General features: G+C 47.0%; 2 protein-coding genes across 5 annotated transcripts in view; one reads left to right on the top strand and one right to left on the bottom strand.

Annotated features, from left to right (window-relative positions):
• ADORA2B (adenosine A2b receptor) overlaps window positions 1-7,300 on the top strand; it is a 40,518-nt gene extending 33,218 nt beyond the window's left edge. Inside the window, exon 2 of the mRNA XM_087890286.1 lies at window positions 6,033-7,300. Coding sequence (XP_087746412.1) covers window positions 6,033-6,723 — 691 coding nt within the window. The 3' untranslated portion in view covers window positions 6,724-7,300. The remainder of the gene's footprint in view (window positions 1-6,032) is intronic.
• ZSWIM7 (zinc finger SWIM-type containing 7) overlaps window positions 1,516-13,741 on the bottom strand; it is a 38,310-nt gene continuing 26,084 nt past the window's right edge. For 2 of the 4 annotated variants that reach the window (XM_087890290.1, XM_087890291.1), the window contains 2 exons: window positions 12,154-12,258; window positions 9,317-9,722 (listed from right to left, as the gene is read on the bottom strand). In XM_087890290.1, coding sequence (XP_087746416.1) covers window positions 9,615-9,722; window positions 12,154-12,258 — 213 coding nt within the window. In that variant the 3' untranslated portion in view covers window positions 9,317-9,614. Of the gene's footprint in view, window positions 1,943-3,291; window positions 3,467-9,316; window positions 9,723-11,017; window positions 11,153-12,153; window positions 12,259-13,741 lie in introns of those variants that run through there. The other 2 variants (XR_015733270.1, XM_087890297.1) reach the window with 2 other exon arrangements.

The following is a 13,741-nucleotide window of genomic DNA, read 5'->3' as shown; positions in this document are numbered from 1 at the left end:
ACGACTCCATCCGTAGTTGAATAGTTCTTTATTTTATTTTATTTTTTTAAAAAAAGAAGTTGGTACTAGTTGTGACTTCATTGAAATACACGGGGTTCCCCATCAACCAATTGTAAGGCTCCATCTCCAAATTTATTTATTTTTTGATTTGATTTATATGCCGCCCTTCTCTGGAGACTCTGGGCGGCTTACAATGTGTTAAGCAATAGCCTTCATACTTTTGTATATTTATACAAAGTCAGCTTATTGCCCCCATAATCCGGGTCCTCATTTTACCTACATTAGAAAGGATGGAAGGCTGAGTCAACCTTGAGCCTGGTGAGATTCGAACTTGCAGTAATTGCAGGCAGCTGATTTGATTTTTTTTTTGCATCTCTGTACACCAGGATTTCTCGACCTGGACAGCTAAGCTGTGATGACTTCAACTCCCAGAATCCCCCAGCCAGCCATGCTTTAAGAGGGGTGGACTTCAGCTCCCAGAATCCCCCAGCCGGCATGCTTTAAGGTGGATGGACTTCCACTCCCAGAATCCCCCAGCCAGCATGCTTTAAGATGGGTGGACTTCCACTCCCAGAATCCTCCAGCCAGCAATGCTTTAAGATGGGTGGACTTCCACTCCCAGAATCCCCCAGCCAGCCTGCTTTAAGAAGGGTGGACTTCCACTCCCAGAATCCCCCAGCCAGCAATGCTTTAAGAGGGGTGGACTTCCACTCCCAGAATCCCCCAGCCAGCCTGCTTTAAGATGGGTGGACTTCCACTCCCAGAATCCCCTAGCCAGCAATGCTTTAAGAGGGGTGGACTTCCACTCCCAGAATCCCCCATCCAGCGTGCTTTAAGTTGTTAACTTAGTCACAGGATTGTTAAGTGAATCTAGCTTCCCCATTGACTTTGCTTGCTGTCACTTGTATTTATGCAACTGTCATAAATACAAGTCAGTTGCCAAGCATCTGAATTTTGATCACGTGACTTAGGGGGTTGCTGCAACGGCCAGTAAGTGTGAAAAACCGTCCCAAGTCTCTTTTTTTTTTAAGCGGTGCTGTAACTTCAAACGGTCACTAAATGGACTGTTGTAAGTCACTGAACTTACAGAAGTCAAGGGTTACTTGCATTAGCAACTCCAATAGAATTTAGATTTATATGCTGCTTATACCTCATAGGGATGTTGTGAGGAGTTGCTCAGGCCAGGGTGGATTTGATTTAAATCGAGTTGATTTAAATCACAATTTAAATCACGATTTAAATCCCTAGTAAAAAGACTTGATTTAAATCAACTCGATTTAAATCATAATTGTTAAAGAGCAACTGTCATCTCTGCTCCTCCTTTGACCCACCGTTGACTCACCGATAGTCCCAGTGTTGCAGAATATACAGCCTCCTGCTACGTAACTAAGCTCCATTTCATGCTGAATAAACTAAATTATTTGTGTATCTTAAATAGAAAACTATCTTACGAAAAAATTTTACCCCAAAAGTTTTTTATTAAAATAAATTCGATAAAAATAAAAAAAAAATCTGATATTTTAAAAAAAATCATTGATTTTTATCCACCCTGGTTCAAGCCGACTTCCAACTCTTGTTCTTTTTCCATTGCATTTTGGAATTTGTGGAATTTTTGGGAGGGGGAAGCAGCGTTCCGGTCAAGGCCCAACGTCCTGCTGGGACCCTTCCCTGTCCTGCTGTTTTCTCATATCGCCTCATTGTTCTTGTCCTGCATCCAAGCGCGTCCTCTTTTGTTGTCCCCGCGAGAAAAAGACTACAGGTAGTCCTCGACTTACGACCACAATTGAGCCCCAAATTTATGCTGCTAAGTGAGGAATCCGTTAAGCGAGTTCGCCCCCATTTTACGACCTTTCTCGCCACGGTTGTTAAGTGAAGCACTGCAGTTCTTCAGTTAATACCACTCCGGTTGTTAAGTGAATCCGGCTTCCCCTATGGACTTCGCCTGTCAAAAAGGTCACAAAAGGGGAAATCACGTGAGACCGTCATAAATGTGAGTCCGTTGCCAAGCATCTGAATTTGATCGTTTGGCCATGGGGATGCTGCAACAGTCGTAAGTGTGAGAAACGGTCATAAGTCACTTTTTCCAATGAACTGTTGTAAATCGAGGATTACGTGTAGAAAAGAATACAGGTGGTCCTCGACTTACGAAAGTTCATTTAGTGACTGTCCGAAGTTAGAACGTCGCCGGAAAAAAAAGTGAACAACAATCGTTTTTCAAACTGAACTTATCAGTCACTTATCTCAAACAGATAGGTTCTCCTGCTTGAGAAGGGCGTTGGACTAGATGACCTCCAAGTTCCCTTCCAACTATTCTATTTTATTCTAATTCTAATTCTAATTCTAATTCTATTCGATTCTATTCTGATTAAGGCTAAAACATATGAAAAATAGTTGGAGGAACTGGGAATGTCTATTCTATTATTCTATTTAATTCTATTCTAATTCTAATTCTAATTCCTAGTCTATTCTAATTCTTATTGTATTCTATTCTATTCTATTCTATCTTATCCCCATATTCTATTCTATCCTATCCTATTATTCTATTCTATTCTATTTTAATTCTAATTATTCTAATTCTAATTCTAATTCTACTTCGATTCGATTCTGATTAAGGCTAAAACATCTGAAGAATAGTTGGAGGAACTGGGAGAGTCTATTCTATTATTCTATTTAATTCTATTCTAATTCTAATTCTAATTCCTAGTCTATTCTAATTCTTATTCTTATTCTATTCTATTCTATTCTGTTCTGTTCTGTTCTATTTTAATTCTAATTATTCTAATTCTAATTCTATTCTATTCTATTATTCTATTCTATTCTAATTCTAATTCTAATTCTAATTCTATTCTATTCTATTCTATTCTGATTAAGGCTAAAACATATGAAGAATAGTTGGAGGAACTGGGAATGTCTATTCTATTATTCTATTTAATTCTATTCTAATTCTAATTCTAATTCCTATTCTATTCTATTCTGTTCTGTTCCGTTCCGTTCCGTTCCGTTCCGTTCTATTTTAATTCTAATTATTCTAATTCTAATTCTATTCTATTCTATTATTCTATTCTATTCTATTCTATTCTATTCTATTCTATTCTATTCTATTCTATTCTATTCTATTCTATTCTATTCTAATTCTAATTCTATTCTATTCTATCCTATCCTATCCTATCCTATCCTATCTTATCCTATCCTATCCTATTCTATTCCATTCTATTCCTAGCTCTTTCTCTCTTTAGATACTGAGCTGAATAAACGTATTGGCAAAGCAGCCACCACATTTTCCAGACTTACAAAGAGAGTATGGCTTAAGAAGAAGCTGACGGAACAGACGAAGATCCAGGTCTACAGAGCCTGCGTCCTGAGCGCACTCTTGAACTGCAGTGAGTCTTGGACCCTCTACGCACGGCAGGAGAGAAATTTGAACACCTTTCGTATGCGCTTGTCTCCGACGAATTCTCGGCGTCACCTGGCAGGACAAAGTTCCAAATAGCGCAGTCTTGGAAAACGTGCTGGAATTTCTAGCACCGTGATGGCGAACCTATGGCATGGGTGCCACAGGTGGCACGCGGAGCCATATCTGTGGGCACGCGAGCATTGCCCTACTCAGCTCCAGCGCGCATATGCGTGCCGGCCAGCTAATTTTCGGGCCTTCTGGGCCCACCTGAAGTCAGGAAATGGGCTGTTTCCGGCCTGCGGAGGGCCTCCTGGGTGGGGGACGGAAGGCCGTTTTCACCCTCCCCAGGCTCCAAGAAAGCTTCTGGAGCCTGGGGAGGGCAGAAAATGGGCCTACTGGGCCCACCGCGTGCCAAAAGTGGGGGTAGCGCAGGGAGGTCATGCACGCATGTGCGAGGGGTGGGGTGCATTGAATTATGGGTATAGGCACACGCATGCGCGACCCTCCTGCATGATCCCCACTTTTGGCACGTGACAGCAAAAAGGTTAGCCATCACTGTTCTAGCATGTATACACTATTGAAACAGCGTCGTCTACGCTGGCTGGGGCACGTCGTGAGAATGGCTGACGGTCAGATTCCGAAAGATCTCCTGGACGGAGAATCAGTGCAGAGAAAGCGCCTCAGAGGGAGACCACAGCTGCGGTATAAAGATATCTGCAAGAGGGACCTAAAGGCCCTGGGAATGGACATTAACGACTGGGAAACCTTGACCTCTGATTGTTCAGCTTGGAGGCTAAAGACTCAGCGTGGCCTTCTCCGATTCGAAGAGACGCTTGTCCGGCAGGCAAAGAGGGAGTCCCGGAACCAGCGAAATCTGGGAGCTGATTCCCTCACGGATTCCCTCAGTGTGGAAGGGATGGCCACTCTCGAATTGGCCTTTTTAGTCACACCAGATGCTGTTTTAGGATTTGTTTCCAGAGCACGATATCATAGTCCAGTGACGGCTAACCTTTTTGCCATCGCGTGCCAAAAGCGGGGGGAAGTCACACGTGCGCGTGCCCATACCCATAATTCTATGCCCCCCACCTTCCGCACATTTGCGTGTAACCCCCCTGCACCCTCCTGCTTTTGGCACACAATGGCACAGTGGGCCCAGTAGGCCTGTTTTTCACCCTCCTCAGGCTCCAGAGGCTTTCTAGGAGCCTGGGGAGGGCAAAAAGAGCCTTTCCCACTCCCCCTGAGGCCCTCCGGAGGCCGGAAACGGCCCATTTGCCAACTTCCTGTGGGACCAGAAGCCCCGTTTTTCACTCTCCCCAGGCTCCAGAGCCTTTCTATGAGCCTGGAGAGAGTGAAAAATAGGCCTACCCCACCCCCCTAGAGGCCCTCCAGAGGCTGGAAATAGCCTGTTTCCCAAATTCCGGTGGGCCCAGAAGGCCTGGAAATCAGCTGGCTGGCACGCGCATGTGCGCCGGAGCTGAGCTCGCGTGCCTACCAACATGGCTCCATGTGCCACCAGTGGGTTTGCCATCACTGCCATAGTCTCTTAAGACTGAAGGATGCTGATGATATTCCTAGCTGAATACCTGTGCTCCCCTACAAAATTATGTGATGGGGCTTGATAAATCGACACTTACAGCTTGAAAATTAATGAGTGGTTACAATCTGCTTTTCCTCTCTCCTTCTCTCCCTCAATCTTGCCCCACAGAAACGTCTATCCTATCCCCTTCTCTCCCTCAGACGTGCCCCACAGAAGCCTCTCCTCTCCTATCCCCTTCTCTCTTTCAGGCTTGCCGCCCAGAAGCCTCCCCTATACTATCCCCTGCTTGCTGCTGTGACAGTAAAACTGAAACTCCTCTCCTCTGCTTGTGTTTTGCATTTGGAACAGATTTTTTTTTCAGGTGGGAAGGGGGAGTAGAACTCCTTAGCATCAGAGAGCTGTTTGGAAAGTGAAACAGTATTTGCTGTGTGAGCAAGAAGGAGACAGGAAGGAGCCTGGCCGTGGCTAAGGTCAACTGTTCTGTAGTAAAGCTGCTTGCTGCTGTGAAAGTAAAACTGAAACTGAAACTCCTCTCCTCTGCTTGTGTTTTGCATTTGGAACAGATTTCTTTTCAGGTGAGGAGGGGGAGTAGAACTCCTTAGCATCAGAGCGTGTTAATCATAATATAGGAAATACTAATGCTGTGATGGTCATTTCGAAAAATCCTTTCTTAGTGAGCACCTAGAAGCCAAGAGGAACATACGTGGCAAATTTCAAGTTTGTAGGCTTTACGGTTCTGGAGATTTTGTGATGATGCGTGAGTGGTATTTCGCTTTTATATAGAGAGAGATTTTCAAATTCTATTCTATTCTGTTCTTCTTTCTGACAATTAAAGTCAATGGGGAAGCCGGGTTCACTTAACAGCCGGGTTACTAACTTAACAACAGCAGTGACTCACTTCACAACTGTCGCAAGAAAAGTTGTAACGTGGGAGCAAAACTCCCTTAACAAATGTCTGCCTTAACAAGAGAAATGTTGGGCTTCATTGTGGTCGTAAGTCGGGGACTGCTTGTACCCAACCATCATACCCCGAGGGACAAAAGTGAGCCTCGTCCCCCTTTTTGTGATCCTATCCTTCTTGTCCTTTTTTTTTGTTTGTAGATACAAGAGCCTGGTGACGGGGAAGCGAGCCCGCGGACTCATCGCCGTTCTCTGGTTGCTCTCGTTCATCATCGGCCTGACACCGCTGATGGGTTGGAACAGGATGGAAGTGATGAAGAACTGCACCAATGAAACACGGACCCCCAGCGGGAACTGCCTGGTGACCTGCCTCTTCGAGAACGTGGTGCCCATGAGCTACATGGTCTACTTCAACTTCTTCGGCTGCGTCCTCCTGCCGCTCTTCATCATGCTTTGCATCTACATCAAGATCTTCGCCGTCGCCTGCAAACAGCTGCGGCAGATCGAGCTGGTGGGCAACTGCCGGATGACGCTGCAGAAGGAGGTCAGCGCCGCCAAGTCGCTAGCCATCATTGTGGGCCTCTTCGCCCTCTGCTGGCTGCCGCTGCACATCATCAACTGCCTGACTCTCTTCTACCCCACGTTCGCGAAGAGCAAGCGTGACTGGATCATGTATTTAACCATCATCCTCTCCCACACCAACTCGGTGGTCAACCCCATTATTTACGCCTATCGCATCCAGGATTTCCGGTACACTTTCCGGAAGATCCTCTCGCGGTACGTCCTGTGCAAGGATGAGGATTTTCCCAAGTACCCCAAAGGGAGCAACAGTGGCGGGAGCAGCCGTCACCTGGCGGTGAATAACCTGAGTACATCGCCAACCTACGTTTGAGGTCAGCGGGACAGCCAGTAAGGCTTTTATCTGTCCCCTTAATCGTGGCAGGATGCACAGCGCACCGTTCAATGGGAAACAAGCTGCCAGGAGGCTCACAATCAGGTAGTCCTCGGCTTACGGCTGTCCGTTACGGTTGTAAGTTGTGACGGTTAGAAAGCGGGACACCCCACGTGGTCGGCCTGCTTTTACGACTTTTTTTTTTTGAAGCAGTCATTCAGCGAAGCAATTGTTCGTTAAGGGCTGGTTTTGCCAAAAACCAGAAGTAAATTTTTGGGGTTTGGGTAGAAACGTCGTAACACCAGTCGTGTCGCCGAGAGACGCTGCAAAGGGCCGTAAGTGCGAGCCAGTGGACAAGCATCGAAAATGACTATGTTGGGGGACCGGACGTTGTGACTTCGGAACTGGGTCTTTGGTAACCCTGAGGAGGTTTGTTGTAATTTTGATTGGTCGTAAGTCAAGGACTATCTGTGTGACTTCCTGCGATATGCAGGAGTGTTGGAACAAGAAGGGCTCTGCAAGTGCTCGGCTTTGTTTTGAGTACAATAGTATTCCTCGACCTCAGCAATGGGATGCGGTGTGGACTGCAGCTCCCAGAATTCCCCAGGCTTTAAGAGGGGTGAACTTCTATCCATGCTGACTGGGGGATTCTGGGAGTGGAAGTCCACTGATGTTAAAACATACCAGCTGGGAAATTCTGGAAGTCCACCCATATTAAAGCAGACTGGCAGGGGAATTCTGGGAGTGGAAGTCCACCCCTCTTAAAACATGCTGTCTGGGGAATTCTGGGAATGGAAGTCCACCCATATTAAAGCAGGCTGGCTGGGGGATTCTGGGAGTGGAAGTCCACCCCTCTTAAAGCATGCTGGCTAGGGAATTCTGGGAGTGGAAGTCCACCCATCTTAAACCATGCTGGCTAGGGAATTCTGGGAGTGGAAGTCCACCCATCTTAAAGCATGCTGGCTAGGGAATTCTGGGAGTGGAAGTCCACCCATCTTAAACCATGCTGGCTGGGGAATTCTGGGAATGGAAGTCCACTCATCTTAAAACAGGCTGGCTGGGGAATTCTGGGAGTTGAAGTCCACCCCTCTTAAAGCATGGCTGGCTGGGGAATTCTGGGAGTGGAAATCCACCCATCTTAAACCATGCTGGCTGGGGAATTCTGGGAGTTGAAGTCCTCCCCTCTTAAAGCATGGCTGGCTGGGGAATTCTGGGAGTGGAAATCCACCCCTCTTAAAGCATGCTGGCTGGGGGATTCTGGGAGCTGAAGTCCACCCCTCTTAAAGCATGCAGGCTGGGGAATTCTGGGAGTGGAAGTCCACCCATCTTAAACCATGCTGGCTGGGGGATTCTGGGAGTGGAATCCACCCATCTTAAACCATGCTGGCTGGGGAATTCTGGGAGTGGAAGTCCACCCCTCTTAAACCATGCTGGCTGGGGGATTCTGGGAGTGGAATCCACCCATCTTAAACCATGCTGGCTGGGGAATTCTGGGAGTTGAAGTCCACACAATTTCATATCGCTGAGGTTGGAAAATACTAGTGTACAATTAAAGGGCTTCTACCTGCTGCCTGAGCCCTTTGTATGATGGGGAATTTAATTTATGTTTAATTCCTTTTAATCTTTGCCTCCATTAGAAGGGCAGGCTTTCGAAACCATGCTGCTCTTGGTGTGTTAGTCTGCCTGTGTGGGTGGGAGGGTGTCATCTGTTAAATGTCTTGTGGGCCTTGCCTTGCTCCAAAAATAAAACCACGAGAGCAATGGAATTGAACTTTAATACACGTGATAATTTGGTGTTTTGTATGAAGCTGTTAACTTTATCCACTCAACTCTTGCTTTTTTTTTAAAGATTAATTTAAGTTTGTCATCAGTTATTTGATGCTGCTGGTATTCTCGTATGGGAAATCCTTTTTAAGTAGGCCAGTAATGGCATAACGGATGTGTTTTTTTTAATTATTATTAAAATGTTGTGAATGCAAAGGAGAGAGTTTTAAGGGGGAGGGGTCTTTTTTGTTTTATTCTGAACTAAATTATTGGTTTAAATTGGCAAAGGGGAAGCCAGATTTAAACAATTGTTTTTTTCTTTGTTTTTTTCTTTCTTTTCTTTCCTTCTCTTCCTTCCTTTTGTCCTCCCTCCCTCTTCTTCCTTCTTCTTCTCCATTCCTTCCTTCCTTCCTACATCCCTTTTCTCCCTCCCTTTTCTTCTTTCCTTCCATCCTTCCTTCCTTCCTCCCTTTTCTTCCTCCCTTTCTTCTTCTCCATTCCTTCCTTCCTCCCTCCCTACATCCCTTTTCTCCCTCCCTCTTCTTGTTTCTTTCCATCCTTCCTTCCTTTCTTCCCAAGCAATAGCACTTAGACTTATATACTGCTTCACAGTGCTTTACAGCCCTCTCTAAGCGGTCCTTCCTTCCTTCCTTTCCTTCCTTCCTTCCTTCCTTCCTTCCATTCCCTTCCTTTCCCTTCCCTTCTGCCTCCTTTCCTTTCCTTTCCTTTCCTTTCCTTTCCTTTCCTTTCCTTTCCTTTCCTTTCCTTTCCTTCTTTCTCCCTTCCTTTTTTAATAAAATACTTGGCAAAATCAAACCTGACCTCCCAATTTACCAGTGTCGTTTTTAATGCTTGCGGAAAGATGTTTTAAAGATGTTTTGCTGCAATCCACTTTTAGAGTTAATCGTTTCCGAACGCGACGTCCTGTCTTTTGGCTTACAAAGTCCAGAGCTGCATAAAATCGTTCCCAACGGGACCCGCAAATGACAGGCATCAGTCATTTCTGAGCAGAAAACAGGAGCAGGACTCTCCGGACTCGGCGGGGCAGAGCGAAAGGACGCACACCCAGCTCAGAGCTTCTAGCCACCCATGGTTACCGCTCATGTTTTCGCCTTATTTTTCTGTCCTCATTTTTCCTCGGGGAGTAGCAAGGCAGTCAGTTGCTGGTCGGAGATGCTTTGCTCCTGGCAAGCCCCGATCGCTCGGCTCAGATAGATGGCGAGGATGTGCTTACACTACACACACACACAAAAACACATACAACAAAAGAGAGAAACCACATTAGTGGCAGGGTGTGGAAAAGTCGCCCGGTTTGGCGCAGGAGAAGACCACGAGCATCGCCAATTCAGCAAAAAAAATAAAATAATAATAATTAGGAGAAGAGCAAGCCTCTTTTGCAACCAGCTAATTTTTTACGGGAGTCAAATTTATTTTAAATAAAATTCGAATAATTGAAACTGAATTTCAATTTAAAAAAAAAATACTTATTTACCGTAAATAAAATTTGCTGAACGGAATAATAAGAGTTGGAAGAGGTCTTCCAGTCTAACCTCCTGCTGGAGCAGAAAACTCTATATACCGTTTAACAGAATAACAGAATAGAATAAAAATTATTTAACGTTTATTCTTTAACAGAATAAAAGCTATTCAAATGGCATTTATGTATTTAGATCAATGTGGCTCAGGAATTCTTGAAGTCCACAAGTCTTAAAAGGGCCACCGTTTCCCATGCTGACCCAGGAATTCTGGGAGTTGAAGTTCACAGGTCTTAAAAGGACCATCGCACCCCATGCTGGCCCAGGAATTCTGGGAATTGAAGTCCATAAGTCTTAATAGGGCCATCGTTCCCCATGCTGCCTTAGGAATTCTGGGAGTTGAAGTCCACAAGTCTTAAAAAGGGCCATCGTCCTACATCCTGGCTCAGGAATTCTGGGAGTTGAAGTCCACAAGTCTTAAAAAGGGCCATCGTCCTACATCCTGGCTCAGGAATTCTGGGAATTGAAGTCCACAAGTCTTAAAAGGGCCACCGTTTCCCATGCTGGCTCAGGAATTCTGGGAATTGAAGTCCACAAGTCTTAAAAAGGGCCATCGTCCTACATCCTGGCTCAGGAATTCTGGGAATTGAAGTCCACAAGTCATAAAAGGGCCATCGTCCTACATCCTGGCTCAGGAATTCTGGGAGTTGAAGTCCACAAGTCATAAAAGGGCCATCGTCCTACATCCTGGCTCAGGAATTCTGGGACTTGAAGTCCACAAGTCTTAAAAAGGGCCGTCGCTCCCCATGCTGCCTTAGGAATTCTGGGAGTTGAAGTCCGCAAGTCATAAAGGGCCAGTTCCCGATGCTAGCTCAGGAATTCTGGGAGTTGAAGTCTAAATGTCATAAAAGGGCCACAGCTGTCCTAGCAGCGGGTTCTTCTCCCGCAGCTACAGAGGCCTTGTCCACCCTGTTCATTTTCCTTCCCTGGGGGAGGTGGGGAGAGGCTGGGAGGGAGCGTGGGAATCTCGTCCTCCAAGGGGCTACATCCTGACACCCCTCGGAGAGAGCCTGCCCTATAGTTCCCCACGGATTCCTATGCACAGGATGAGCTCCAGACTTCCATTGTCTTTAAGAGGAAATTTCACGGGAGCTTCGGTCGTCTGCGATGAACGCAACCCTTTCCCGTCCCTGTAAGCAAAATCGGATTTCTTATACAGGTTAGTCCTCGACTTAACGGCCATAACTGAGCCCCAAATTTCCACCGTTAAGCAAAGTTAAAGGTTGCTTAAAGCGAGTTGTGCTCCATTTCACGACCTTTTTGTCACGGTTGTTAAGGTAAAGTAGCAAGGTCGTTAAGCGAATCCGGCTTCCCCATGGACTTTGCTGCTCAGAAGGTCGCGAAAAGGGGTTCGCCATCACTGGCATGGGGTCTCCTGCTTGAACAGGGGGTTGGACTACAAGACCTCCAAGTCCCATTCAGCTCTAGTCTGAATTGAAATTGAAATTGAAATTGAAATTGAAATTCAATTCAATTCAATCCAATCCAATCCAATCCAATCCAATCCAATCCAATCCAATCCAATCCAATCCAATCCAATCCAAGCCTTTATTGTCAGAGTACAACCTGTGTACTATGAGATTGGCTGAGACTCCCATCGTGCACCCACCCCCCCATCAACACAACTCACAGTGAAATACCCCCCCTCCAAATATCCCTATCCTAGTAAATCTTGCTAACAATCACCCGATCCTATTGCACCGGGAGCCTGACAGCCCACGGATAAAAATTGTCCTTCTCGGCCTATTTGTGCGGCTGCCTACGCTTCTGTATTTCCTTCCCGATGGAAGGAGAATAAAGAAATAAAAGGCTGACCAGGATGTGAATCGTCCCTGGGACATGAGAAAAAGCTCTGCCCGCAGGTAACCAGACCCCCCCACCCGCCCACCCCCCGTTTCGCTCACCCTGCTGTACCCACGTCACCTTCTTTCAACACACAACTGTTTCCTCCCTTGCACAAACTTAAGCGAAAGACACACAATGGAAAGAGTGAGTCATCGGACAACATCTAGCATGTGCTCTCTTCCCCCCACCCCACCCATCTAACAAGCCAGCTTGCTCCCGAGACAGAGACCCCCCCACCCCCCACGGGCTCTGCCCTGCCCTGCCCCTCCCTTTCCTGCCCACTCACCACGACGTTGTCTCCTTTCCGCAAGACGGAGAAGGCAAAAGCTGGACAGTTGCAGAAGTGACAGGAGGCGTAGCAAGTGTAGAGTTTTCCCGAGCTGCCCACCACCTGGGGATGGGGCGGGGGAGAGAGAAAATGGATCATTTTTTTAAAAAAGGAAACATTAAAATTAATTTTTTAAAAAAATTAAATCAGTTCAATCCAAGTGGAAAATGCGCCTCTCGGCACAGTAACCAGATTTGTGTTGTAAACTGCACACGGGTTGCCTACCTAGACTCCCCTCGATCTGGTGGCATCCGAATGTGTTAAGACTACAACTCCCATCGTCCCCAGGAGCAGGTGGCAAGAGACGCTGCCCTAGGATGGGGTCTTCCAAAGGAGACTACAACTCCCATCATCCATAGAAGAGCAGGTGGGAGAGACGCTGCCCTAGGATGATGGTGGCCTCCAAACAAGACTACAACTCCCATCATCCCCAGGAGCAGGTGGCAGGAGACGCTGCCCTAGGATGGTGTCTTCCAAAGGAGACTACAACTCCCGTCATCCATAGAAGAGCAGGTGGGGGAGACGCTGCCCTAGGATGATGGTGGCCTCCAAACAAGACTACAACTCCCATTATCCCCAGGAGGGCAGTGGGGAGACGCTAAGACGGATCGGTGGCCTCCAAAGGAGTTAGACAACAACCCCCATCATCCGCAGGAGAGCAGGCGGGGGAGAGATGCAACCCCAAAGCGGATCCATGGCCTCCAAAGGTGATAGACTACAACTCCCATCACCCTCAGGACATCAGTTGTGGGGGGAGACACCACCCTAAAGGAGTTAGACTACAACTCCCATCATCCTCAGGAGGGCAGGTGGGGAGAGGTGCAGCCCCAAGATGGATCCGTAGCCTCCAAAGGTGTTAGACTACAACTCCCATTACCCTCAGGACAGCAGTTGGGGGGGAGAGAGAGACCGCCCTAAAGGAGTTAGACTACAACTCCCATCATCCCCAGGTCAGAGAAGGAGAGGTGTAACTTAGGGTTGGAGGCCACCAACCCTATGGCGGGTTGTAGTGGTAGACTACAATGCCCATCATCCTTAGGAGCCCAGGCAAGGGAGAGCCACCGCCCTCGGATGGACTAGTGGCCTCCCAAGGTGTTAGACTACAACTCCCATCGCCCTCAGGACATCAGTTGTGGGGGGAGACACCACCCTAAAGGAGTTAGACTACAACTCCCATCATCCCCAGGAGGGCAGGTGAGGAGAGGTGTAGCCCCAAGGCGGATCTGTAGCCTCCAAAGATGATAGACTACAACTCCCATCATCCCCAGGTCAGAGAAGGAGAGGTGTAACTTAGGGTTGGAGGCCAATTGGCGGATTGTAGTGCTAGACTACAATGCCCATCATCCTTAGGAGCCCAGGCAAGGGAGAGCCACCGCCCTCGGATGGACTAGTGGCCTCCCAAGGTGTTAGACTACAACTCCCATCATCCTGGGGCAGTGCGTGAGACGGTACCCTACCCCTTGAAAAACTAAATAACTTAAAAGAAAACCAGGATCCCTTCGGAGTGGACAAACCGACATTCGGCTCTTAAATCAACCGGATGGAA

The sequence above is a fragment of the Pantherophis guttatus genome, chromosome 1 (assembly GCF_059756535.1).
Source record: "Pantherophis guttatus breed Tessera chromosome 1, ASM5975653v1, whole genome shotgun sequence".
In the NCBI taxonomy this organism is placed as follows: domain Eukaryota; kingdom Metazoa; phylum Chordata; class Lepidosauria; order Squamata; family Colubridae; genus Pantherophis; species Pantherophis guttatus.
This window is presented reverse-complemented; position numbering and strand designations above follow the sequence as displayed.